Consider the following 25,161-nt stretch of genomic DNA (forward strand, 5'->3'; position numbering starts at 1 on the left):
AGGCCCAGATAGAGGTATAGATCAGACACGTTGCTTTCAGTACCCCTCTCCAGCAAAGCAGACGGTCAATAACACACACACACACACACTTGTTTTTCTATCTTTGTGGGGACCTAAAATTGATTTCCATTGAAAATCCTATTTTCCCTAACACTAACCCTAACCGTAACCCTAACCCCAAACAAAGATGAATGATAGTTCAACTCTGGAGCACCTTAAATGAAATTCTAGGCAAAAATAAAATAAGATTTCAAAAACGGATAAAGAACACCTTACGGCACAACAGGGACTGTGAAGAGGCAGGCATTTATATATATATATATATTTTGCATTGTATTTTTCATTTATGTAGTGTTATGTATATTATATTTTATTTGTTGTGTTTAGTTTCCTGTTTGGACTCCAGGAAGAGTAGTAGCTGCCTTGGCCCCGGCTTATTGGGGACCTTAATAAAATACCCTAACTGTAATTTTAACCCTAACCTCAAATGTAGCCCTAAACCTAAACCCTAATCTTAAAATAGCCTTTGTCCTCGTGGGGACGTGGGAAATGTCCCCACCAGGTAGAATTTTCTTGTTGTACTATCCTTGTGGAGCAGGGTTTACATTAGCCGGTAATAGCAGGCATTTTGTCTATATTTTATTTTTGAGAAGCCGATAAATAAAACTGGCACCAGCCAATTCTCTGGAGAAGAAAATATCCCATTGCAAAAGAATGCTTTAATTAATGTAAATACATTTGACTGGTTATGCTTATCGGACTATAGGTTAATTTGCATTCATTCACATTTAGTGGTACAGAACCTTTCTGGAGGATCCAGAACTCATATTATTATATGTGTGTGATCATTTATGTTGGTAATACAACCCACGCAAAAGAATAGTTGTTTTGAAGTTATTTTCAATGTTTTAAGGGTTTATGAAAAGTGTATGTGTTACGGGTGTGTACTGGAGGCAAAGTCAGGTGCAGGAGAGCAGAGTGTAGTTAACAGGCGCACTTTTTATTCCGGTCCAAACGAAAGCACATAAGTACATATAACATGCCCAAAACACAGAACATAAACAAAAGTCTGGCGCGTAACAATACCCACAACATCAAAACAATTTCACACAAAGACACGGAGGGGAACAGTGGAATAAATACATTCAGTGTGATAGGGAATGAAAACCAGGTGTGTATGGAACAAGACAAAACAAATGGATATATGAAAAATGGAGCGGCGATGGCTAGAAAGCCGGTGACGTCGATCGCCGCCTGAACAACAAGACTTGACGGACCAGATGGGACTCATTCCCTCCCAAACCAAAAGGAGAAACCAATGTTTTCTCTGGTAGGCACAACCTACCTGGCACCCCTATAAAGAATAACCTTAAGTCAAAACCGTTAGTGTGTGTACAGTATATTCACTATGCATCTTATTTATCGCACACGTACAGCATACAGATACAGAGCCTTTGAGTGCAAATCTGTCAGACAGCGTGAGAGCTGCTTCTGCAGCATCTCAAACAGCAAATGCATAGGCAATGGAAGGCAGCCTTCATCAGCTCGTCACACACCACTTCACAATGAGCAGGAGGCAGTATGTATTTTGAAAACATATACTTAATTGTTTGAAACCGGAACATTTAACTACACATTATGAGGCATGTCTTACCTTGCTTCAAAGTAGCCTAGCCTATCCATGGAGGCAATTATTTTATAGAAACTTTCATTGTCCAGTAGCCAAAGGCACAATCCTAGTCATATAAGCAGCCCATGCTAGAGCTTTCTAAATTTCTAATGGATATTTTCATGTCTGTCACATGAAACCGCTCGCTTGTGCTGTTGACAACACTGTTTTCCCGCTAATTGCATTATGGAACGAACAGTCGCGAGTTGCTTACGGCCTTGTGTGTATTGCTGCGATTTAAAATGTGAAGAAATAATAGTTTATCAACATTTTAAGCTAAACTTTCTGATCTGTTGCATCAAACTCATTGCTTTGAACTTTTTTTTAAATGTAGCCTAGGCTTACTGGTTGTATGAATTTGGGATCTATCGTCCCCCAACTGTCCCAGAGTCTGTTTGGAATAGGCTAATTCTTTCTTGACAAGCTGACCAACAGATTAGGTAAACATTTCTACTATGTTGGATAGTAGATTGGCATAGGCTAGTGATTTTGCTGTTAGTTACTCGTCTTGTTGGCTGAGGAAAAGTAAATGTGGACAGTCATTTTAACATCAAAGTGTGCATCAGAATTAGGTAAGAAGGACCGCCCGCACATTGCATGTTCTGTTAATTTGAATTACTATCAACTAAATGTGATTTCTGTCATTCTGAGCACCGTGGGTGGACGCCCTAATCAGGTTACGAACCCAATGCCTATGGGTCCGGTAAATTTCTCAAATGTCCGGTAAATTTAAAATACTGCTGGTCAAATGTCCTGCGCCACATTTTCCTAACGGAAACCCTGTCGTGGGGACTTTGGGGGATTTAGGTCCCCTCGAGGATAGAAGAACAAGAGCACACACACAACTGTATTTTGAAGTCTCCATTACGCTAGATCTGGTTGTGTTTCAGATGGTAAGAGATGCACAATCAGTCATAAATCACAACATGGCTGACTGTACTGTTGCAATGGCTGCAGGGAGAGAAATTGTCCCTTTGTCTGCCTGGCCCATGGTCAGTTTATCACCAGGGCAGGAGGGAAGAAGGGAGAGAAATTGTCCTATCCCTTTGTCTGCCTGGCCCATGGTCAGTTTATCACCAGGGCAGGAGGGAAGAAGGGAGAGAAATTGTCCTATCCCTTTGTCTGCCTGGCCCATGGTCAGTTTATCACCAGGGCAGGAGGGAAGGAGGGAGAGAAGTGAGGTAGCAAGTCAAGAGATGGAATGGAGGAAAGAAGTGAGGTAGCAACAGTGGGAAGAAATGAGGATTGGAGAAAAGGGGGAAGAGAAAGGGGGAGCACTTCGTTTTCCAGCAGGGTAGAATAGGGTAATAACAGGGTAACGATGATGAATTATTTGGAGAAGAGATCATTCTTTTCAGTTGGTAACACAGATGAGCTTTGTGTCTATGGCAGTCTGGCTGGTGAAACAAGTTACAATTTTTCATTGGAATGAACTGAAATCCAATTTATTTTTCCCATATTGAGAATGTGCAGTGTGCCCCAGGTTTGTGTGAGTGTATGACTGTGTGTGTGTTCTTGCTCATAGTTCCAAAGCCTAGGCCTACATAAATGAAATAAAATGTTGGTTGTGTACACATTTTTCAGATGTTATTGCGGGCGTTCCTAGCTCCAACAGTACAGTAATACCTGCAACCCCCCCCCCCCCCCAATGCTCAACAGTTTCCCGTGCGTATCAAGAATGGTCCACCACCCAACGGGCATCCAGCCAACTTGACACAACCACTGGGAAGTATTGGAGTCAACATGGGCCAGCATCCCTGTGGAACACTTTTGTCACTTTGTAGTCTCATGCCCCAACGAATTGAGGCTGTTCTGAGGGCAAAAGGGGGTGCAACTCAATATTGGGAAGGTGTTCCTAATGTTTTGTACACATATTATGGTGTGTATGTGTATAGACATTGTGGACAGTATATGAATAGAAAAGGTGTACAGCATTAGTTATATAGGATGAACCTTGACTAGAATACAGTATATACAGTGGGGCAAAAAAGTATTTAGTCAGCCACCAATTGTGCAAGTTCTCCCACTTAAAAAGATGAGAGAGGCCTGTAATTTATCATAGGTTCACTTCAACTATGACAGACAGAATGAGAAAAATAATCCAGAAAAATCACATTGTAGGATTTTTTTTATGAATTTATTTGCAAATTATGGTGGAAAAATAAATATTGGGTCACCTACAAACAAGCAAGATTTCTGGCTCTCACAGACCTGTAACTTAACAGTCTGATGGCCTGGAGATCGAAGCCGTTTTCTCGGTCCAAGTTTTGATGCACATGCTGTACCAGGCAGTGATTCAGCCCAACAGGATGCTCTCAATGGTGCATCTGTTGAAGTTTATGTTCTTAGGGGCCAAGACAAATTTCTTCAACCTCCTGAGGTTAAAGAGGCGCTGTTGCTCCTTCTTCAACACACTGTCTGTGTGGATGGACCATTTCAGGTTGTCAGTGATGTGCACGCCAAGGAACTTGGAAGCTTTTCACCCTCCCCACAGCTGCCCTGTCAATTTGGATGGGTGCGTGCTCCCTCTGTCGACTTTAGGAGACAGCAATCAGCTTCTTCATTTTGTTGACATTGAGGGAGAGGTTATTTTCCTGGCACCACTCTGCCAGGGAACTCACCTCCCTCTAGGCTGTCTTGTAGTTATTGGTAAATCAGGCCTACCACTGTTGTGTTGTCTGCAAACATGATGGAGATGTGCGTGGCCACGCAGTCATGGGTGAACATGGAGTACAGGAGAGGGCTGAGCACACACCCTTGTGGGGGCCCCTTGTTGAGGACCAGCGTAGTGGAGGTGTTGTTGCCTACCTTCACCACCTCGAGCTTAGTGATGAGCTTGGATAGTGCTATGGTGTTGAAGGCTGAGCTGTAGTCGATGAACAGCATTTGTACATACAGTAGGTATTCCTCTTGTCCAGATGAGATAGGGCAGTTTGCAGCACGATGGCGATTGCATCATCCGTGAATCTGTTGTGGTAGGCAAATTGTAGTGGGTCTAAAGGTGTCAGTCAGTAAGGTGTAGGTGATATGATCCTTAACTAGCCTCAAAGCACTTCATGATGACAGAAGTGAGTGCTACAGGGCCATAGTCATTTATTTCAGTTACCTTCACTTTCTTGGGTACAGGAACAGTAGTGGACATCTTGAAGCAGGTGGGGACAATGAACTGGGATATGGGGAGATTGAAAATGTCTGAACACTCCAGCCAGCTGGTCTGCACATGTTCTGAGGATGCGGCTAGAGATAGTCTGGCTGGGCCTGCAGTCTTGCGAGGGTTAACACGCTTAAATGTCTTACTCACATTGGAGAACAAAAGGACTTGAGTTCCTGTACGTTACCACAATCACACCATGAGTAGTTAATCATAAAACATACACCTCCACCTTCTTTCCCAGAGAGTTCTTTCTTCCTGTCCGTGCAATGTACAGCGAACCTCGCTGGTTGGGGGTAAGAACATAGGATCCAATTCAGGAAAGTCAAATTTCTGGTGAGTGACCACAAAGCTAGAGAGTGACCGGCGATCTGATATCCAAAAGTCATTTTTTAGGACTGTAGGTAATAATGCGAGAAACATTACCTCCACACACGGCGCCATCTTGTGATTCAGGCCACACAGTGTGTATAGTATTTCCTTGTGCCTTTCACAGTGCCAGGCAGTCAGCCACATCAGAAGAGCCTTGGCCTGAGCTCAGCATGTTCCAGCATGCTGCCCTGCGTGTTTCCAAGAGCACCGCTTCCGAGAACACTGGGCCTGGCTAACCACACCTACACACAGGCACACACACACACACACGCGCTGGCTGGCTCAGGCGACACAAGACACGTGGGGGAGTGCGAGGAGCAGATGTGTTCATTAGCAGTGGTGTTCTTTGGTTTCACACACACACACACACACACTACTTTTCCCAACCTGTAAATGTGAGTGTTCATTGGGTCAGCTGACAGTGTCTGATGGATCATGGAAAATCCCAGACTGTGTTGCTGAATATCAGTTCTACAGGCCTGACTGACTGACAGACTTACCAGGGTATTTAGGCAAACTAGCAATGAATCTATAGGCCATTTCTCACGGTGAATCAGGTTCTAATCACATGGAACCCAAACCGGCTGCGCGCGTGCGCCATCGTGCGCTATTGTGCATACATTGATTTTGCCCCCCCCCCCCCCCACGATCAACACACGCAGGTTAAAATATCAAAACAAACTCTGAACCAATGACATTAATTTGGAGACAGGTCAAAAATCATTAAACATGTATGGCAATTTAGCTAGTTAGCTTGCACTTGCTAGCTAACGTTAATTTGTCCTGTTGCTAGCTAATTTGTCCTGGGATATAAACATTGAGTTGTTATTTTACCTGAAATGCACAAGGACTTCTACTCCGACAATTCATCCACACATAAAACGGCCAACCGAATCGTTTCTAGTCATCTCTCCTCCTTCCAAGCTTTTTCATCGTTTAACTTATATGGTGATCGCATCTGAACTTTCATTGTATTACCACGACTACCGGCAAAACAGTTCATCTTTCAGTCACCCACGTGGGTATAACCAATGAGGAGATGGCACATGGGTACCTGCTTCTATAAACCAATGAGGAGAGGCAGGACTTTCAGCGCGATCTGTGTCAGAAATAGGAATGACTTCTATTTTAGCCCTTGGCGTCGCAGACGCTCGTTGGCGCACGTGAGCAGTGTGGGTGCAATAATTGAATAACATGGATTTCTAAATTGAATTTGCGACGCTCGCGCACGCGACGTGTCCGGACTGGTCAGCATGTTAGGGGTGTGAACGTTTAAACCAGCGTTTCCCAAACTCGGTCCTCGGCACCCCAAGTGGTGCACGTTTACGTTTAGTTGACGTAACACTACACAGCTGGTTCATATGATCAAAGCTTGATGATTAGTTGATTATTTGATTATTTGAATCAGCTGTGTAGTGCTAGGGCAGAAACCTTGAACCTTGAAGTCCACCTGTGGAAAATTCAATTGATTGGACATGATTTGGAAAGGCACACACCTGCCTATATAAGGTCCCACAGTTGACAGTGCATGTCAGAGCAAAAACCAAGCCATGAGGTCGAAAGAATTGTCCGTAGAGCTCCGAGACAGGATTGTGTCGAGGATCTGGGGAAGGGTACTAGAAAGGGTCCCCTAGAATACAGTGGCCTCCATCAATCTTAAGGGGAATAAGTTTGGAAACACCAAGACTCTTTCTAGAGCTGGCCGCCCGGCCTAACAGAGTAATCGGGGGAGAAGGGCTTTGATCAGGAAGGTGACCAAGAACCCGATGGTCACTCTGACAGAGCTCCTCTGTGGAGATGGGAGAACCTTCCAGAAGGACAACCATCTTTGCAGCACTCCACCAATCAGGCCTTTATGGTAGAGTGGATAGACGGAAGCCACTCCTCAGTAAAAGGCACATAACAGCCCGCTTGGAGTTTGCCAGAATGCACCTAAAAGACTCAGACCATGAGAAACAATATTCTCTGGTCTGATTAAACCAAGATGGAACTCTTTAGCCTGAATGCCAAGCTTCACGTCTGGAGGAAACCTGGCACCATCCCTACGGCAGGTTTTTCAGCGGCAGGGACTGGGAGGCTAGTCAGGATCGAGGGAAAGATGAACGGAATGAAGTACAGCGAGATCCTTGATGAAAACCTGCTCCAGAGCGCTCAGGACCCCAGACTGGGGTGAAGGTTTGCCTTCCAACAGGACAACAACCCTAAGCACACAGCCAAGACAACGCAGGAGTAGCTTTGGGACAAGTCTCTGAATGTCCTTGAGTGGCCCAGCCAGAGCCCAGACTTGAACCCGATCTAAAATCTCAGGAGAGATCTGAAAATAGCTGTGCAGCAATGCTCCCCATCCAACCTGACAGAGCTTGAGAGGATCTGCCGAGAAGAATGGGAGAAACTCCCTAAATACAGGTGTGCCAAGCTTGTAGCGTCATACTCGACTGTAATTGCTGCCAAATGTGCATCAAAGTACCGAATAAAGGGTATGAACACGTGTATGTAAATGTGATAGTTTTTTGAATCTAATACAGTTGCTCCAATTTCCAAAAAACAGTATTTGCTTTGTCATTATGGGTATTGTGTGTAGATTGATGAGGGGAAAAAAACAATTGAATACATTTTAGAATAAGGCTGTAATGTAACAAAATGTCTGAATACTTTCCGAATGCACTGTATGCGCACAGTCTGCCCCCTCCTCTCTGGCTTGCTGTTCTCTTTATCTTTGCTAATAATGCGAGTGTGTGTTCGGTGGTTGGTTTGTTGCGTGTAGAATATCCTAGGTTTTTCCATTGATGATAGGCCCAGCTTTACTGAAGTTGCGAGACATTGCAAGCCAAGAAATTGTGAGATGCAGCATTCCATTGAGTGATACAGCTTTTGATTACCAATAGATAGGCGTAGGTGCTGACTGTCTGCCTGGTGGCTGACCTGCCTATACTGTGCCCCTAGTTAGCTCGCAATGGAAGATGCAAGTGTCTCTGTTCTCTGAATTATGGCAACTAATCAATCTCCTCTCTTCCAAAAATACAGAATCTTAGGAGTCCTAAGATTTATTGACACTCAGAAATGGGAGTCGACACCGGGAGTTGATGTGTAAGGAGTCAAGGAATCAATTATTTTGGAGTCGACTCTCCACCACTACGTCATTGTCGTTAACAGTTGGAAGAATGGCAGAGAAAGAACAGCAGCAGTAGCAAAGTCAATACTTTGAGATGTTAAAGGAGAAGGAAGTTGTTTAGGTGCAATGCTGAAAGGGACGCACCTTAAGTCCCAAACCGTTGCTGGCAGCAGCACAGCTGCATTGTGAATTGATGTGGAATTTTATGAAGGTTTTGTGTTGTTTTAATGGAAAACCAAGATAAAAAAATACAGTTTAACTTCTTTGGGCTAGGGGCAGTATTCGGAAGTTTAGATGAATGAGGTGCCCAAAGTAATCTGCCCGTTACTGAGGCCCAGAAGCTAGGCTATGCATATAATTGGTAGTATTGGATAGAAAACTCTAAAGTTTCCAAAACTGTTAAAATAATGTCTGAGTATAACAGAACTGATATGGCAGGCGAAACCCGAGGACAATCCATCCAGATTTTTTTTTTTGTTCAGCTCACCCTTGGTTACTATGGCTGTCAACGTAATATAAAAGGAATATCTCCCAGATTGCAGTTCCAAGGACTTCCACTAGATGTCAAGTCTTTAGAGTTTCAGGCTTGTTTTTTAAAAAATTTGCTAGAAGTAGTTTAGTAAGTGGCTCCCATTTTGGCTGTAGTGTTTGTTGCGCATTCTGGTGAGGGTGCGTACTTCATTATTTATCTCCAGTAATGGTCTCTGGTATTCTCCGTCTTAAATTGTATCATTTATTTACATATTAGGGTACCTGAGGATTGATTAGGAACATTGATATGTTTGGAAGAAGTTTATTGGTAACTGACGGGATTCATTTGTATGCATTTTGAATGAGGGAAACCGGTGGATTCCTGAGTCAAGCGCGCCAATGAAACATACTGTTTTGGGATATAAAGAAGGACTTTATCGAACAAAAGGACCATTTGTTATGTAGCTGGGACCCTTGTGATTGCAACCAGATGAAGATCTTCAAAGGTAAGTGATTTATTTTATCGATATTTCTGACTTTCGTGACACCTCTGCTTGGTTAGAAGATGTACGTAATGCTTTTGTGTTAAGCTTTTAAATTATGTACGACACTTGTTTTCATGAATGTTTAATATACAATTTTTGTTGTTTGCATATGATCATAAGCAGTATGATTGTCAGAGCTCAGTGAGAGCTGCAGTGTGTGAACAAAGAACACTGCAAATGTGCTGCATAGTAGCACTGAGCACTCCTACTTTAAACATTTAACAGATACAGTATGTCATTTTACGGTGGTACAGAGACTCATCAATTATTCCATTACCAACCATGTAATCACATTAACCTGTTGCGTCGACCAAACCCGGATCCGGGATTCTATTTACAGACCTAAGCTCATTACCATAACGCAACGTTAACTATTCATGAAAATCGCAAATGAAATGAAATAAATATGCCATCTCTCAAGCTTAGCCTTTTGTAAACAACACTGTCATTTCAGATTTTCAAAATATGCTTCTCAACCATAGGAAAACAATCATTTGTGTAAAAGTGGCTAGCTAGCGTAGCATTTAGCGTTAGCATTAGCGTTAGCATCCAGCACGCAAGATTTCAACAAAAACATAAAAGCCTTCAAATAAAATAATTTACCTTTGAAGAACTTCGGATGTTTTCAATGAGGAGACTCTCAGTTAGATAGCAGATGCTCAGTTTTTCCAAAAAAGATTATTTGTGTATTAGAAATAGCTCCGTTTTGTACATCACATTTGGCTACCAAAAAAAAAACGAAAATTCAGTCCTCAAAACGCGAACTTTTTTCCAAATTAACTCCATAATATCGACTGAAAACATGGCAAACGTTGTTTAGAATCAATCCTCAAGGTGTTTTTCACATATCTCTTCAATGATATATCGTTCGTGGAAGCATGGTTTCTTCCCTCAATCAAATGGAAAAGTACAAGCAGCTGGCGTTTGCGCACCGAATTCCACGCAGGACACCAGGCAGACACTTGGAAAATGTAGTCTCTTATGGTCAATCTTCCAATGATATGCCTACAAATACGTCACAATGCTGTAAACACCTTGGGGAAACGACAGAAAGTGTAGGCTCATTCTTGCGCAATCACAGCCATATAAGGAGACAATGGAAAACAGAGCTTCAGAGATTCCGCTAATTTCCTGCTTGACGCATCATCTTGGTTTCGCCTGTAGAATGAGTTCTGGGGCACTTACAGACAATATCTTTGCAGATTCTGAAACTTCAGAGTGTTTTCTTTCAAAAACTGTCAAGAATATGCATAGTCGAGCATCTTTTCGTGACAAAATATCGCGCTTAAAACGGGAACGTTTTTTATCCAAAAATGAAATAGCGCCCCTAGAGATCCAACAGGTTAACTACCATAATATTATATGAACTACAGGACGTCCTAGTCACCTAGCCCTAAGGGTTCCTGATAGTCAGAGGAAGCATCCCAATAGTCTTAAGGTTAATTATATTGCTTATCTCCTTTCCTGTAATTGCACTGACCTGAAAAGGACTGGACAGGTGAAAGCAGTGCTGATGAAGGAGAGGAGACAAAGAGCAGAAGCTACTCTGTTAAGATGCATCGCCTACTCAAACAGACCATCCTGCTTCAGTCAATGACTGTCACAACTAGAGGTCGACCGATTAATCGGAATGGCCGATTAATTAGGGACGATTTCAAGTTTTCATAACAATCGGTAATCTGCATTTTTGGACACCGATCTTGGCCGATTACATTGCACTCCAAGAGGAGACTGCGTGGCAGGCTGACTACCTATTATGCGAGTGCAGCAAGGAGCCAAGGTAAGGTGCTAGCTAGCATTAAACATATCTTATAAAAAACTATTAATCTTAACAATCTCTAGTAATATCAACCGTGTGTAGTTATCTAGCTTGTCCTGCGTTGCATATAATCAATGGGGTGCCTGTTAATTTATCATTGAATCACAGCCTACTTCACCAAACGAGTGGTGATTTAACAAGCGCATTCAAGAAAAAAGCACTGTCGTTGCACCAATGTGTACCTAACCATAAACATCAATGCCTTTCTTAAAATCAATACATAGAAGTATATATTTTTAAACCTGAATATTTTGTTAATATTGCCTGCTAACATGATATTTATATAGCCTCCACATTGACTCTGTACCGGTACCCCCTGTATATAGCCTCCACATTGACTCTGTACCGGTACCCCCTGTATATAGCCTCCACATTGACTCTGTACCGGTACCCCCTGTATATAGCCTCCACATTGACTCTGTACCGGTACCCCCTGTATATAGCCTCCACATTGACTCTGTACCGGTACCCCCTGTATATAGCCTCGCTACTGTTATTTAACTGCTGCTCTATAATTATTTTTTACTTTAATTTTTTTTACTTAACATGTATTTTTCTTAAAACTGCATTGTTGGATAAGGGCTTGTAAGTAAGCAGTTCACTGTAAGGTATTCGGTGCATGTGACAAATACAATTGGATTTGATTTGATTCCTTGCTGTGTCACAACTGGCCGTGATTGGGAGTCCCGTAGGGTGGCGCACAATTAGCCCAGCGTCGTCCGGGTTAGGATTTATTTTTTAAAATGTTTTATTTAACCTTTATTTAACTAGGCAAGTCAGTTGAGAACAAATTCTTATTTACAATGACGGCCTACCCCGGCCAAACACGGACGACGCTGGGCCAATTGTGCCAATTGCGGGTTTGGCCGGGGTAGGCTGTCATTGTAAATAAGAATTTGTTCTCAACTGACTTGCCTAGTTAAATAAAGGTTAAATAAAATTTAAAAAATAGCAGAAATGTGGGTGGCGGGAAAGATAATGATGGTGAAAGGTGAAGTTACGCCTAGACACTGATCTATGGTCAGTTTGATGTTTTCCCCCCTAATGATTAGCATTAGGATTCAGGGAGGGTAAGCTGATCCTAGGTCTGTGCCTAAGGGCAACTTCTACCCAGAGCTTTGTGGTTATCTAGTTAAACTAATGGATCTGTCTGCAGGTGATGACATGAAACAGCTACCAGAAGGAGAGACAGAGACCTGTAACATGTGGTTGAATCATATGCAGTGCTACAGCATTCATGTGACGTTACAAGGCAGAGGGGTAACGTTTGAACCCCTCCAGTCTGTGAATGCAGGCTGGATAGTTATAGGGAGGAATATCTGTTTCCCCTTTCAAATTCAATACAAATTGCTCCCTGTAAACAGGGTTTTACTCAGGAATGTTGTCGGTCAGACTGGAAATGACTGCTCATCAGTCTTGCAAGGAGAAGCACAGAGAGAGCAGTGAGGAGTGAGCGACTGAGGCTTAAGCTTCACCAAAGTGGAGGGCTGGTTGGACAGACAGACAGGCAGGCATGTCTAGAGCAGTGCAGGGTGAAACTTCAGATTGGAGTCCACAGTAAACTGCACTCAGTAAACAGATCTGTAGAAAGTTAATGACAGATGTGTCTAAGCTTGCTCTAGTCCTATCCATCACCACCAGGTCTGTCTTCCTCATAGCAACGGACCGTCCCCAAGGCAACGCCTCAGTGTTTGCCGTGTTTAGAACACACTCCTAGAACAAATATTCACCAGTTCTCTAAATAATGAATGCTGCGGTCGGTAACATGCATTTCACTTAGTTTAGGTAACATCCATTTCCACCTGATTGGATGAAAAAATGGGGAAAAAATGGCTTCTGAGGGGTTGGGTGAAATGTGGAAGACACTTTTCCATTGAGTGCATTGTTATGCAGCTGACTAGGTATGCCTTTCCCTTCCCCAAATGTGCATGCATGAATGTGCTTTTCTCATTTTAAATGCACATGCCCCCAGTCACCTCAGCCAATCGGATTTGATGCTTTGCCCGCACACACTGTCCCAGCAGCCTTTTGAAGTATTACCTGACCGTGTCCTTCACAGACTGACACCTCCTCGTTTAAATCTGCTGCCAGCCTAATCAAGCTACTATGGCTTTACAGCAGGCCCTTAATGCTGCAGTCTGCACAGTCCTAGCCTGTGTGTGCTGCCTGGCTACCACTGATATGTGGGAATAAACTGTACATATAGTTTCTCTGAGCATGTGCTTCATCTTAGGATATATTGACATTGTTTGGGACTGCACCGAAAACATCTAGGCTAGGCCTGCTTCGTTTCTCTTTGGGTAAACAAAAGCAGCACCTAGACAATGACTGCTAGGTTGAGGGCACAGAGACTAGACCTCTACAGTGTGCTGTCTACACTGAGAACAGATCATTTTAATTTCCCCAATGGAGCAATACATAATCACTCTCTGTCCTGTTGTGTGCGTGCGTTAGAGCTGGGCGATATGGACAAAAATCCATATTGCGATAAATTGTCTGAATTGATGCGATAACGATAAATAGAATGATTAGTTTATTAATGTACATCACAGTTTTTTCTAGTAACTTGATGCTTGTAGCAATCAATTGTCCCATTAACAATCATCCATGTTAGCAAACTTGATACATTTCAAACTTCACATTTCTCTAGTAAAGGCTACTAAAAATATCAGCAAAAGTAATCGGTATGGCCGGTGTCGTACATTTTTCGGTTCATCGTTCCAGCTCGTGTGTGTGTGTGTGTGTGAAGGGCATATGTGAGCTCAGCAGTAAAACAATCTGGGGTGGTCTGTTTAACGGTGGCTGTGTTAGATATCTGAGTAGAGTGAATAGGGAGGAAGTAGAGGGGGTAACCATGAAGGACAGGAAGTTACCTCTCGCTGCAGGGTGTCTCTTTACACATAGGACAGGAAATAGACCGGAGACATGACACAGCACTTCCTGTTAGAGGGCAACAGAGACATGCTCACCCTTCATATCATGCCGCTCATCGGGGCTAAATCTGGATGCATACATGACACATTCTCAAAATGAGCATTCATCACGCGTTGGGCTTTTCTTACACTAGTTTTGTTCTTTGGACCTTGTTTACCTGCTGTTGGGAGTTGAACGCTGTGTAATACTGGCTTGTTGTAGTTCCAGGTCTTTAGACAAACCTTTTCAGTTGATAGCACCAGCACATGATTTGGTCGCACCATTTTTTCACTGCTACTTGGCAACAATAACTGTCTCATAATGTAGCTGCATTCCATACAGAACCAGGATAATAATGACTAGCCATCTTTTAAATTAGCATGCCCTTGCAGGGCTTGACATTCAGGTACATTTGGCAGTGGCACCCAGGGCCAGTGCCATCTGAAAGCTACTGGACCAAATGAAAATAACACTTGCCTGGGAAAGCGGATGATGCGTGCATCATTTAAATCTTTAATTTAATCTTTAATCTGAGTGCTATAGTAGCCTATAATGACCTACCCTCCATACACAAATAATTACATTTTAACTTGGCAGTATCACAATTACATTGATTGCACAATCTCAAAAAGGGTGTTATTGTTAGTGTTTTTAAACAGACACTACAGTTGTAGAGCCCTTAATGTGTTTGATCTTTTCATAAATTCAGTTTTTGAAGTAAAATTTTTCTATGTTTATGAGGTATTCGGTCTTTTTTTAATAGAAAAATTACAAAATCTGGATATTCTAAATCCACAACAATGCTTATGGAGACCCCTTTTAAGGTCGGGAAACATTACCAAAAAAATGTGGAGTGTGTTGTTGCCTTTTTAATTCAATTGTAGCTAGAGACCTTGTTTAGCTAGCGGTGTTTTCGTACTGTACAATGTGTGATGGCAGAGTTAGCAAAACAAATGCCCCGTGATTGATACAAATCATCATGATATCATTCTGCCAGGTAAGCAGGCCTACCTTGCCATCAAAATGTACTGTAATTGGGAAGTTTTTTTGAGAAAGCATTTCCAAATGTTCATTCAAACAGCGCATGACTGAATTGAGCGTCGCAAAGATTTAACCAGGACTTCGGACTAAACTTTTTGAAAACCTGGTCTGCATGCCCATTGTTGCGTACCCATTGCTGTTTGAATAAACCTGGTCTGCATGCCCATTGTTGCGTACCCATTGCTGTTTGAATAAACCTGGTCTGCATGCCCATTGTTGCGTACCCATTGCTGTTTGAATAAACCTGGTCTGCATGCCCATTGTTGCGTACCCATTGCTGTTTGAATAAACCTGGTCTTCATGCCCATTGTTGCGTACCCATTGCTGTTTGAATAAACCTGGTCTTCATGCCCATTGTTGCGTACCCATTGCTGTTTGAATAAACCTGGTCTGCATGCCCATTGTTGCGTACCCATTGCTGTTTGAATAAACCTGGTCTGCATGCCCATTGTTGCGTACCCATTGCTGTTTGAATAAACCTGGTCTGCATGCCCATTGTTGCATACCCATTGCTGTTTGAATAAACCTGGTCTGCATGCCCATTGTTGCGTACCCATTGCTGTTTGAATAAACCTGGTCTTCATGCCCATTGTTGCGTACCCATTGCTGTTTGAATAAACCTGGTCTGCATGCCCATTGTTGCGTACCCATTGCTGTTTGAATAAACCTGGTCTGCATGCCCATTGTTGCGTACCCATTGCTGTTTGAATAAACCTGGTCTGCATGCCCATTGTTGCGTACCCATTGCTGTTTGAATAAACCTGGTCTTCATGCCCATTGTTGCGTACCCATTGCTGTTTGAATAAACCTGGTCTTCATGCCCATTGTTGCGTACCCATTGCTGTTTGAATAAACCTGGTCTGCATGCCCATTGTTGCGTACCCATTGCTGTTTGAATAAACCTGGTCTGCATGCCCATTGTTGCGTACCCATTGCTGTTTGAATAAACCTGGTCTGCATGCCCATTGTTGCATACCCATTGCTGTTTGAATAAACCTGGTCTGCATGCCCATTGTTGCGTACCCATTGCTGTTTGAATAAACCTGGTCTTCATGCCCATTGTTGCGTACCCATTGCTGTTTGAATAAACCTGGTCTGCATGCCCATTGTTGCGTACCCATTGCTGTTTGAATAAACCTGGTCTGCATGCCCATTGCTGCGTACCCATTGCTGTTTGAATAAACCTGGTCTGCATGCCCATTGTTGCGTACCCATTGCTGTTTGAATAAACCTGGTCTGCATGCCCATTGCTGCGTACCCATTGCTGTTTGAATAAACCTGGTCTTCATGCCCATTGTTGCGTACCCATTGCTGTTTGAATAAACCTGGTCTTCATGCCCATTGTTGCGTACCCATTGCTGTTTGAATAAACCTGGTCTTCATGCCCATTGTTGCGTACCCATTGCTGTTTGAATAAACCTGGTCTTCATGCCCATTGTTGCGTACCCATTGCTGTTTGAATAAACCTGGTCTTCATGCCCATTGTTGCGTACCCATTGCTGTTTGAATAAACCTGCATCATAAAAAAAAGAAAAAGTGAAACAAAAACAAACTTTACCAACAAAAACATATTTCACTGGCACCCCAGTTTTGAGCCCTCCTTCAGAAGTAGACAGTAGGTCTATGGGGCTGCCTGTGTAACAGCTTGTTGTTGTGGTCAGCTAGAAACAGTAGGTCTATAATAATAGGCCTATCTATGTGGAGTAAAGGAAACTGGCCCTGGACCAACCAGGCCTCTTGGAGTGAGATCCTTTTTGTTTTTGCCACAACACTTTTTGAGGAGTGTGTTCTGAAAAATATTGTTTCAATCTACTTGACCTGGCTTGTGACCTGCAGGGAGGTGCTGGTTGGTTGGTCCATGTTGTTTTGGGCTGGATAGGGGGGAGTTCTTTCTGACATTGTTGTCCTCACCCACACCACCATCGTCGTCACTGAAGGAGCTACTACCAGAGATGGCACCGTGACAATCAGGTGATCTGCTAACATGATGTGAGGTCATGGAGGGTCACCTTGTTAATAGGGAAATATAACACTGAATGAGTTTCCAATACCTTTCAGAGAGTATATTTATGTGATCAAAGCCATTCCCAGTGGACTAACTGCACTAATGAAAAATAATATGAGCTTTGATGATGATCACAGAGCTGATCCAGAACTCAGTCTGGAAGGCGTGGGCTTACTTGAGAAATCTTGTTACAAATACATAAGACACATTTCCAGTCAAACAACCAATTTATACCTTCGAGGTAAAACCAAATATTGTAACATGTTGGTTGATGCCTTACAAATACTGTATACCAAACAAACTTAAGGAAGTGCTCTCCTAAGATTTTACATAAGATATCACGTATCCATGTAATTCCATGTTGTCCAAATTTGTCGATGTTGATATGTGTTATCTGCAAAAAAAAGGTGAAGATCTGACACACTAGGTTCTACTGTATGAGGGTAAGTCTGTGATAGATTTCTGGGAAAACCTTGCAACTTTTAGGCAACTACCCATGTTTTTGACATGAAGGTTATACTATGCTACTATTGCGAGGATGACAAGACCATTGAAATGATTGTGATTTTTTTAACATTCTTGTTGCCAAATAGACAATCAATACACAAATACACAATCAATACACAAATACACAATCAATACACAAATACACAATCAATACACAAATACACAATCAACAATTCCAGAATTCTATACCAAAATGACAAATATTTGATTTCATTGAATCATCTAGTTAACACATTATTCCTACTTAATAACAAACATAATGACATCTTCTTGAATCATTATGAGATCATGTGTTTGGAGTCTGTTGTTTTTACCGGTGGACTTTGTTTTTTGTTAGACATGTTTGATTTACTGATGTAAGTTGTTGATTGCTGATCATTTGTAGAATGAATATTTGTGCCTGATATTTGTAATGTGTACAAAACAACAACAAAAAACGTTGTTAGGAACAGAACAAAGAGGAGGAGAGGAATGTCATCAGGATCCTCAGGGACAGAGAGGACAGGATCCCCCTACATTCCCCTCTCTGTTTTGGACGGACCGTATACAGGCTTAGATATACAGGCATCCTCATCCTGGATGTAGTGATGGTGTGAAACAAACTGGATGCACGGCAGTGATAGTGTGAAACGTATAGTGATAAGTGTGATAATGATAATTATATCACATTGTGTGATGTATATGGATGTGCTCCTCCGTACGTCTTCTCGCCCCCTAAAATCTCTCTTCATCTCTCTCTTCCAGATGTGCACCCCAGCCAACACACCGGCCACCCCGCCCAACTTCCCTGATGCCCTCACCATGTTCTCCCGTCTCAAGGCTTCAGAGAGCTTCACCTCCAGCAGCCCCATGGCCTCCATGGCCACCTCTCCCCCTCCTCCACACGGTTGCTGGGGCGTGCCCCCACTCCCCATGCCCATGAGTGGTCCACAGGGTCAGGGACTCTGGACTCAGGGGCAGCCCCCTTCGCAGCCCCCCTCCAACCCCGCAGTCTGGCCCACGGGGGTCACCGTTAACCCCCACCAGCACCCAGCCACCGAACAGAAGGCGAGTGTGGCCATGGAGGCCGAGAGATGAGGGGCCAGGACTAGACGGCCCTGGGGGGGGGGGGGGGGGGAAGTGAAGGTGTGTCTCTTTCCAATTGAGGGTGGTAGGGTGGAGATAGAGACAGCTACACAAACCAAGAAAAACCAAGCAAGTACTAAACGTGGACAATTCAAGAAGTGGAAACAATGCAAATAAGAAATCAAACTTTTTTTTTTTAAGAAGCGCACACACTTAGTAATAAGAAAGAGAGCAACTGAAATCTTTGTTTAGAAAAAAATATTCTCAGTAAATGCATAGATAAGAGAAATGTATGGAACAAAACATCTTCAAGTCCAAGGATTATACTTCTGATGTTTTCTGAGACAAGGACTTAAAGCAGCAACTGTTTCTGCTCTCTCTTTTCATCTGTCCAAGTGTTTATACTCTACTAGGAACATGTTATAGAGAGTGTGTACACTGCATGGAGAGAGGGGATCTGGCAGTACAGTGTTTATACTCTACTAGGAACATGTTATAGAGAGTGTGTACACTGCATGGAGAGAGGGGATCTGGCAGTACAGTGTTTATACTCTACTAGGAACATGTTATAGAGAGTGTGTACACTGCATGGAGAGAGGGGATCTGGCAGTACAGTGTTTATACTCTACTAGGAACATGTTATAAAGAGTGTGTACACTGCATGGAGAGAGGGGATCTGGCAGTACAGTGTTTATACTCTACTAGGAACATGTTATAGAGAGTGTGTACACTGCATGGAGAGAGGGGATCTGGCAGTACAGTGTTTATACTCTACTAGGAACATGTTATAAAGAGTGTGTACACTGCATGGAGAGAGGGGATCTGGCAGTACAGTGTTTATACTCTACTAGGAACATGTTATAGAGAGTGTGGTGTGTACACTGCATGGAGAGAGGGGATCTGGCAGTACAGTGTTTATACTCTACTAGGAACATGTTATAGAGAGTGTGTACACTGCATGGAGAGAGGGGATCTGGCAGTACAGTGTTTATACTCTACTAGGAACATGTTATAGAGAGTGTGTACACTGCATGGAGAGAGGGGATCTGGCAGTACAGTGTTTATACTCTACTAGGAACATGTTATAGAGAGTGTGTACACTGCATGGAGAGAGGGGATCTGGCAGTACAGTGTTTATACTCTACTAGGAACATGTTATAGAGAGTGTGTACACTGCATGGAGAGAGGGGATCTGGCAGTACAGTGTTTATACTCTACTAGGAACATGTTATAGAGAGTGTGGTGTGTACACTGCATAGAGAGAGGGGATCTGGCAGTACAGTGTTTATACTCTACTAGGAACATGTTATAGAGAGTGTGTACACTGCATGGAGAGAGGGGATCTGGCAGTACAGTGTTTATACTCTACTAGGAACATGTTATAGAGAGTGTGGTGTGTACACTGCATGGAGAGAGGGGATCTGGCAGTACAGTGTTTATACTCTACTAGGAACATGTTATAGAGAGTGTGTACACTGCATGGAGAGAGGGGATCTGGCAGTACAGTGTTTATACTCTACTAGGAACATGTTATAGAGAGTGTGTACACTGCATGGAGAGAGGGGATCTGGCAGTACAGTGTTTATACTCTACTAGGAACATGTTATAGAGAGTGTGGTGTGTACACTGCATGGAGAGAGGGGATCTGGCAGTACAGTGTTTATACTCTACTAGGAACATGTTATAGAGAGTGTGTACACTGCATGGAGAGAGGGGATCTGGCAGTACAGTGTTTATACTCTACTAGGAACATGTTATAAAGAGTGTGTACACTGCATGGAGAGAGGGGATCTGGCAGTACAGTGTTTATACTCTACTAGGAACATGTTATAGAGAGTGTGTACACTGCATGGAGAGAGGGGATCTGGCAGTACAGTGTTTATACTCTACTAGGAACATGTTATAGAGAGTGTGGTGTGTACACTGCATGGAGAGAGGGGATCTGGCAGTACAGTGTTTATACTCTACTAGGAACATGTTATAGAGAGTGTGTACACTGCATGGAGAGAGGGGATCTGGCAGTACAGTGTTTATACTCTACTAGGAACATGTTATAGAGAGTGTGTACACTGCATGGAGAGAGGGGATCTGGCAGTACAGTGTTTATACTCTACTAGGAACATGTTATAGAGAGTGTGGTGTGTACACTGCATGGAGAGAGGGGATCTGGCAGTACAGTGTTTATACTCTACTAGGAACATGTTATAGAGAGTGTGTACACTGCATGGAGAGAGGGGATCTGGCAGTACAGTGTTTATACTCTACTAGGAACATGTTATAGAGAGTGTGTACACTGCATGGAGAGAGGGGATCTGGCAGTACAGTGTTTATACTCTACTGGGAACATGTTATAGAGAGTGTGGTGTGTACACTGCATGGAGAGAGGGGATCTGGCAGTACAGTGTTTATACTCTACTAGGAACATGTTATAGAGAGTGTGTACACTGCATGGAGAGAGGGGATCTGGCAGTACAGTGTTTATACTCTACTAGGAACATGTTATAAAGAGTGTGTACACTGCATGGAGAGAGGGGATCTGGCAGTACAGTGTTTATACTCTACTAGGAACATGTTATAAAGAGTGTGTACACTGCATGGAGAGAGGGGATCTGGCAGTACAGTGTTTATACTCTACTAGGAACATGTTATAGAGAGTGGTGTGTACACTGCATGGAGAGAGGGGATCTGGCAGTACAGTGTTTATACTCTACTAGGAACATGTTATAGAGAGTGTGTACACTGCATGGAGAGAGGGGATCTGGCAGTACAGTGTTTATACTCTACTAGGAACATGTTATAAAGAGTGTGTACACTTCATGGAGAGAGGGGATCTGGCAGTACAGTGTTTATACTCTACTCATCACGAACGTGTTTGCAGAGCAGAAGAAACAGCAACCTAGTTTTCATTACCCATCGTAAGATGGGACTCTTCTTACCTCACCTAGTCGTCACCTGACTTCTTTCAGCCTATCAGGGATTCTCAACTGTTTGACAACACAGGACTTTTTTTTTTTTTAAACAATTGTGATTTTTCAGCTCTGGTATTTGCTCATGTTGACGATGATATTGTTCACTGCTATAGCTTTTCTTTCCAACGAGGGGTGATGCTTTCCTATTAACCTGGTCTGGAAGATAGAACTGTCCACTGCAAGGTTTCTGCAGATTTGGGTATTATATAAAAATCATGGTTTGATATATTATAGTTTAATATGTTTTTTTTCTTGGTGGGTGGGATTTGGGAGTGGGCGGGGTTTCTTTAGGTTGTGTTTGGGAAGAGCTGATCGGCGAGGAGAAAAAACAGACTACTATACTATTTGTAAAGCAGAACTTGCCACTTTGCATGATGTGCTCATAATGTATACTGTTTTTTTGTAGCAAACGTACATGAAACCGAGATGTGTTTCTGGCTGTGGGGGTAGGGGATACTACATTTGAACCTTTATTTTACTAGGCACGTCAGTTAAGAACAAATTCTTATTCACAATGACGGTCTACATGGTGTTTTCCATTCCCTCTGGTGTATCATTTGTATTGCAGCATTATACAACTGGGCATCCCGTGCACTGTGATCCTGCCTATAGCAGGCTATGAAAGGCATTGATTCAAGGCAATATTCACATGCAGGGTCGGCCCCATTCAGTTCTGTTGTCATTGGGTTATTTAAATTGAATAAAGTATATAAAATAAAACCTAGCTAGAAATATTTTTTCTTTTTTTTTTTTAGGAAGAAATAAATAAACAAGGAATAACTTCTTTGGACAATATAATAACGATAATGAGTAAACCATCTTTAAATTGACTAAAATAATGTTTCAGTTCATCCCTTATTCACCATTTTGTTTGAATCCGGGCGTCTCGGGATGGTTTCCCCCTGTATGACTGTATTGATATACCATTTCCACAATATTTGTGGACTACCTGATAATTAACTTATCATTTTTTGTGTTCCTAAATAAATATCGTATGTTGACCTTCAAGGTATGACGTATGTCTCTTTAGTTGTGACTGAATTTACTCTAGCTGGTGGGTGAAAGAGAGATGGAGATTTAGAGACGAGAGGGGTAGAGAGAGATTGATATATACTGAACAAAAATATAAATGCAACAATTTAAAGATTTTACTGAGTTACAGTTCATATAAGGGAATCAGTCAATTGAAATAATTTCATTAGGCCCTATTCTATGGATTTCACATAACTGGGCAGTGGCGCAGCCATGGGTGGGCCTGGGAGGGCATATGCCCACCCACTGGGGCGTCAGGCCCAGCCAATCAGAATTAGTTTTTTCCCCACAAAGAGGGATTTATTACAGACAGAAATACTCCTCAGTTTCATCAGCTGTTCAGGTGGCTGGTCTCAGACGATCCCACAGTGTCACGGCATTCATAAGAAGAAGGTGAAGACCAAGGTGCAGCGTCGTGTTCATATTATTTATTCTGACTGAACACTGAATACAAAATAACTAAAAGAATAGCCGAAACAGTTCTGACAGGTGCAACAAACGCTAAACAGAAAATAACCACCCACAACTAACAGTGGGAAAACAGGCTGCCTAAGTATGGTTCTCAATCAGAGACAACGAAAGACAGCTGCCTCTGATTGAGAACCACACCCGGCCAAACACAGAAATCCAAAACATAGAAAATGAACATGGAATGCCCACCCTAGTCACACCCTGGCCTAAACAAAATAGAGAATAAAAACCTCTCTATGGCCAGGGTGTGACACACAGGTGAAGAAGCCGGATATGGAGGTCCTGGGCTGGCATGGTTACACACGGTCTGCGGTATTTAGTTCAGTTGGCGGTACTGCCGAATTCTCTAAAACAACGTTAGAGGCGGGTTATGGTAGAAATTAACATTCAATTATCTGGCAACAACTCTGGTAAACATTCCTGTAGTCAGCATGCCAATTGCACGTTCTCTCAACTTGAGACATCTGTAGAATTGTGTTGTGTGACAAAACTGCACATTTTAGAGTGGCCTTTTATTGTCCCCAGTACAAGGTGCACCTGTGTAATGATCATGCTGCTTAATCAGATTCTTGATATGCCACAGCTGTCAGGTGGATGGAGTATCTTGGCAAAGGAGAAATGCTCACCAAAGCATCACCGGGGGCAAATTACCTGTCCTCCATGACACCTACAGCACCCGATGTCACAGGAAGGCCAAAAAGATCATCAAGGACATCAACCACCCGAGCCACTGCCTGTTCACACCACTTTCATCCAGAAGGCGAGGTCAGTACAGGTGCATCAAAGCTGGGACCGAGAAACTGAAAAACAGCTTCTATCTCAAGGCCATCAGACTGCTAAACAGCCATTACTAACTCAGAGAGGCTGCTGCCAACATTGAGACCCAATCACTGGCCACTTTCATAAACGGATCACTAGTCACTTTATACAATGCCACTAAATAATGCCACTTTAATAATGTTTACATATCTTACATTACTCATATCACATGTATATACTGTATTTTATACCATCTATTGCACCTTTGCCATCGCTCATCCATATACTTACATGTACATATTCTCATTCACCTCTTTAGATTTGTGTGTATTAGGTTGTTGTTAGGAAATTGTTTGATTACTTGTTAGATATTAATACACTGTTGGAACTAGAAGCACAAGCATTTCGCTACACTCGCATTAACATCTGCTAACCATGTGTATGTGACAAATAACATTTGATTTGATGCAAATTTGTGCACATAATTTGAGAGAAATACGCTTTTTGTGGGTATGGAACATTTCTGGGATCTTTTATTTTAGCTCATGAAACCAACACTTTACATGTTGCGTTTATAATGTTGTTCAGTATAGATAGAGAAAAGAGTTGGAGGAGAAAGAAAGGGAGAGTCAGCTTGGGTGAACCGAAATGTGTTAACAGTGACACAGAGAAGATGGATGAATCCTAATTATCACGCCTGGCTACTCAAGCGAGGAAAAGGAATTTAATCCACCAGACCAGTGTCAGACAGAAAGACTCCTAACTCCTGTTTAACCAGTAGGCTACCGCCTGCTTTTCCCTCAATACTGGTCTGACAACTATGCTGACTGGGCACTGATGATTATGTTTAGGCTCTCCTGCATGTGAGGTCATCAAGGCTGTGGGGAGGGGGTGTGTGTGGACGTGTGTAGGCTCTCGTGACAGGCTGGTAACGTGCAAGATTAGGTTCTGGGTTCCGAGATTCGTTTGTGTGAGTTTTTCTTCCTCACTACCACCTTATTAGAAAGAGCCACATACATACCTACTGTAGCAACGCTGAGCTGTAAGTATTGGATGAGATACAACTGATCCAACAGACGGAAAGGATGACACATAAAAAGGGAAGGTGTGGAGTCCGACAGAGAATAGATTAAAGAGTAGGAGAGAGACCGTCATTTGATTTGATAGAGGGTTTGATCAAGAAGGCAGCCATCCCTCCTTTTACCTCCCAGAATAAAAGAGTTGTCCATGTAAACACAAACACCAGCTGTTTCCAACACA

The 25,161-nt window shown here is 42.7% G+C and overlaps 1 protein-coding gene across 2 annotated transcripts in view; it reads left to right on the plus strand.

The window, feature by feature from the left end:
• Nucleotides 1–22,647, plus strand: part of LOC118942053 (UBA-like domain-containing protein 1) — a 31,425-nt gene extending 8,778 nt beyond the window's left edge. For both annotated transcript variants that reach the window (XM_036955993.2, XM_036955994.2), the window contains one exon: nucleotides 18,350–22,647. In XM_036955993.2, the coding sequence (XP_036811888.1) occupies nucleotides 18,350–18,682 (333 nt within the window). In that variant the 3' untranslated portion in view covers nucleotides 18,683–22,647. The remainder of the gene's footprint in view (nucleotides 1–18,349) is intronic.
• The last annotated feature ends 2,514 nt before the right edge of the window (nucleotides 22,648–25,161 follow it).

Source organism: Oncorhynchus mykiss, chromosome 20 (assembly GCF_057628025.1).
Source record: "Oncorhynchus mykiss isolate SJ-2025 chromosome 20, ASM5762802v1, whole genome shotgun sequence".
NCBI lineage: Eukaryota > Metazoa > Chordata > Actinopteri > Salmoniformes > Salmonidae > Oncorhynchus > Oncorhynchus mykiss.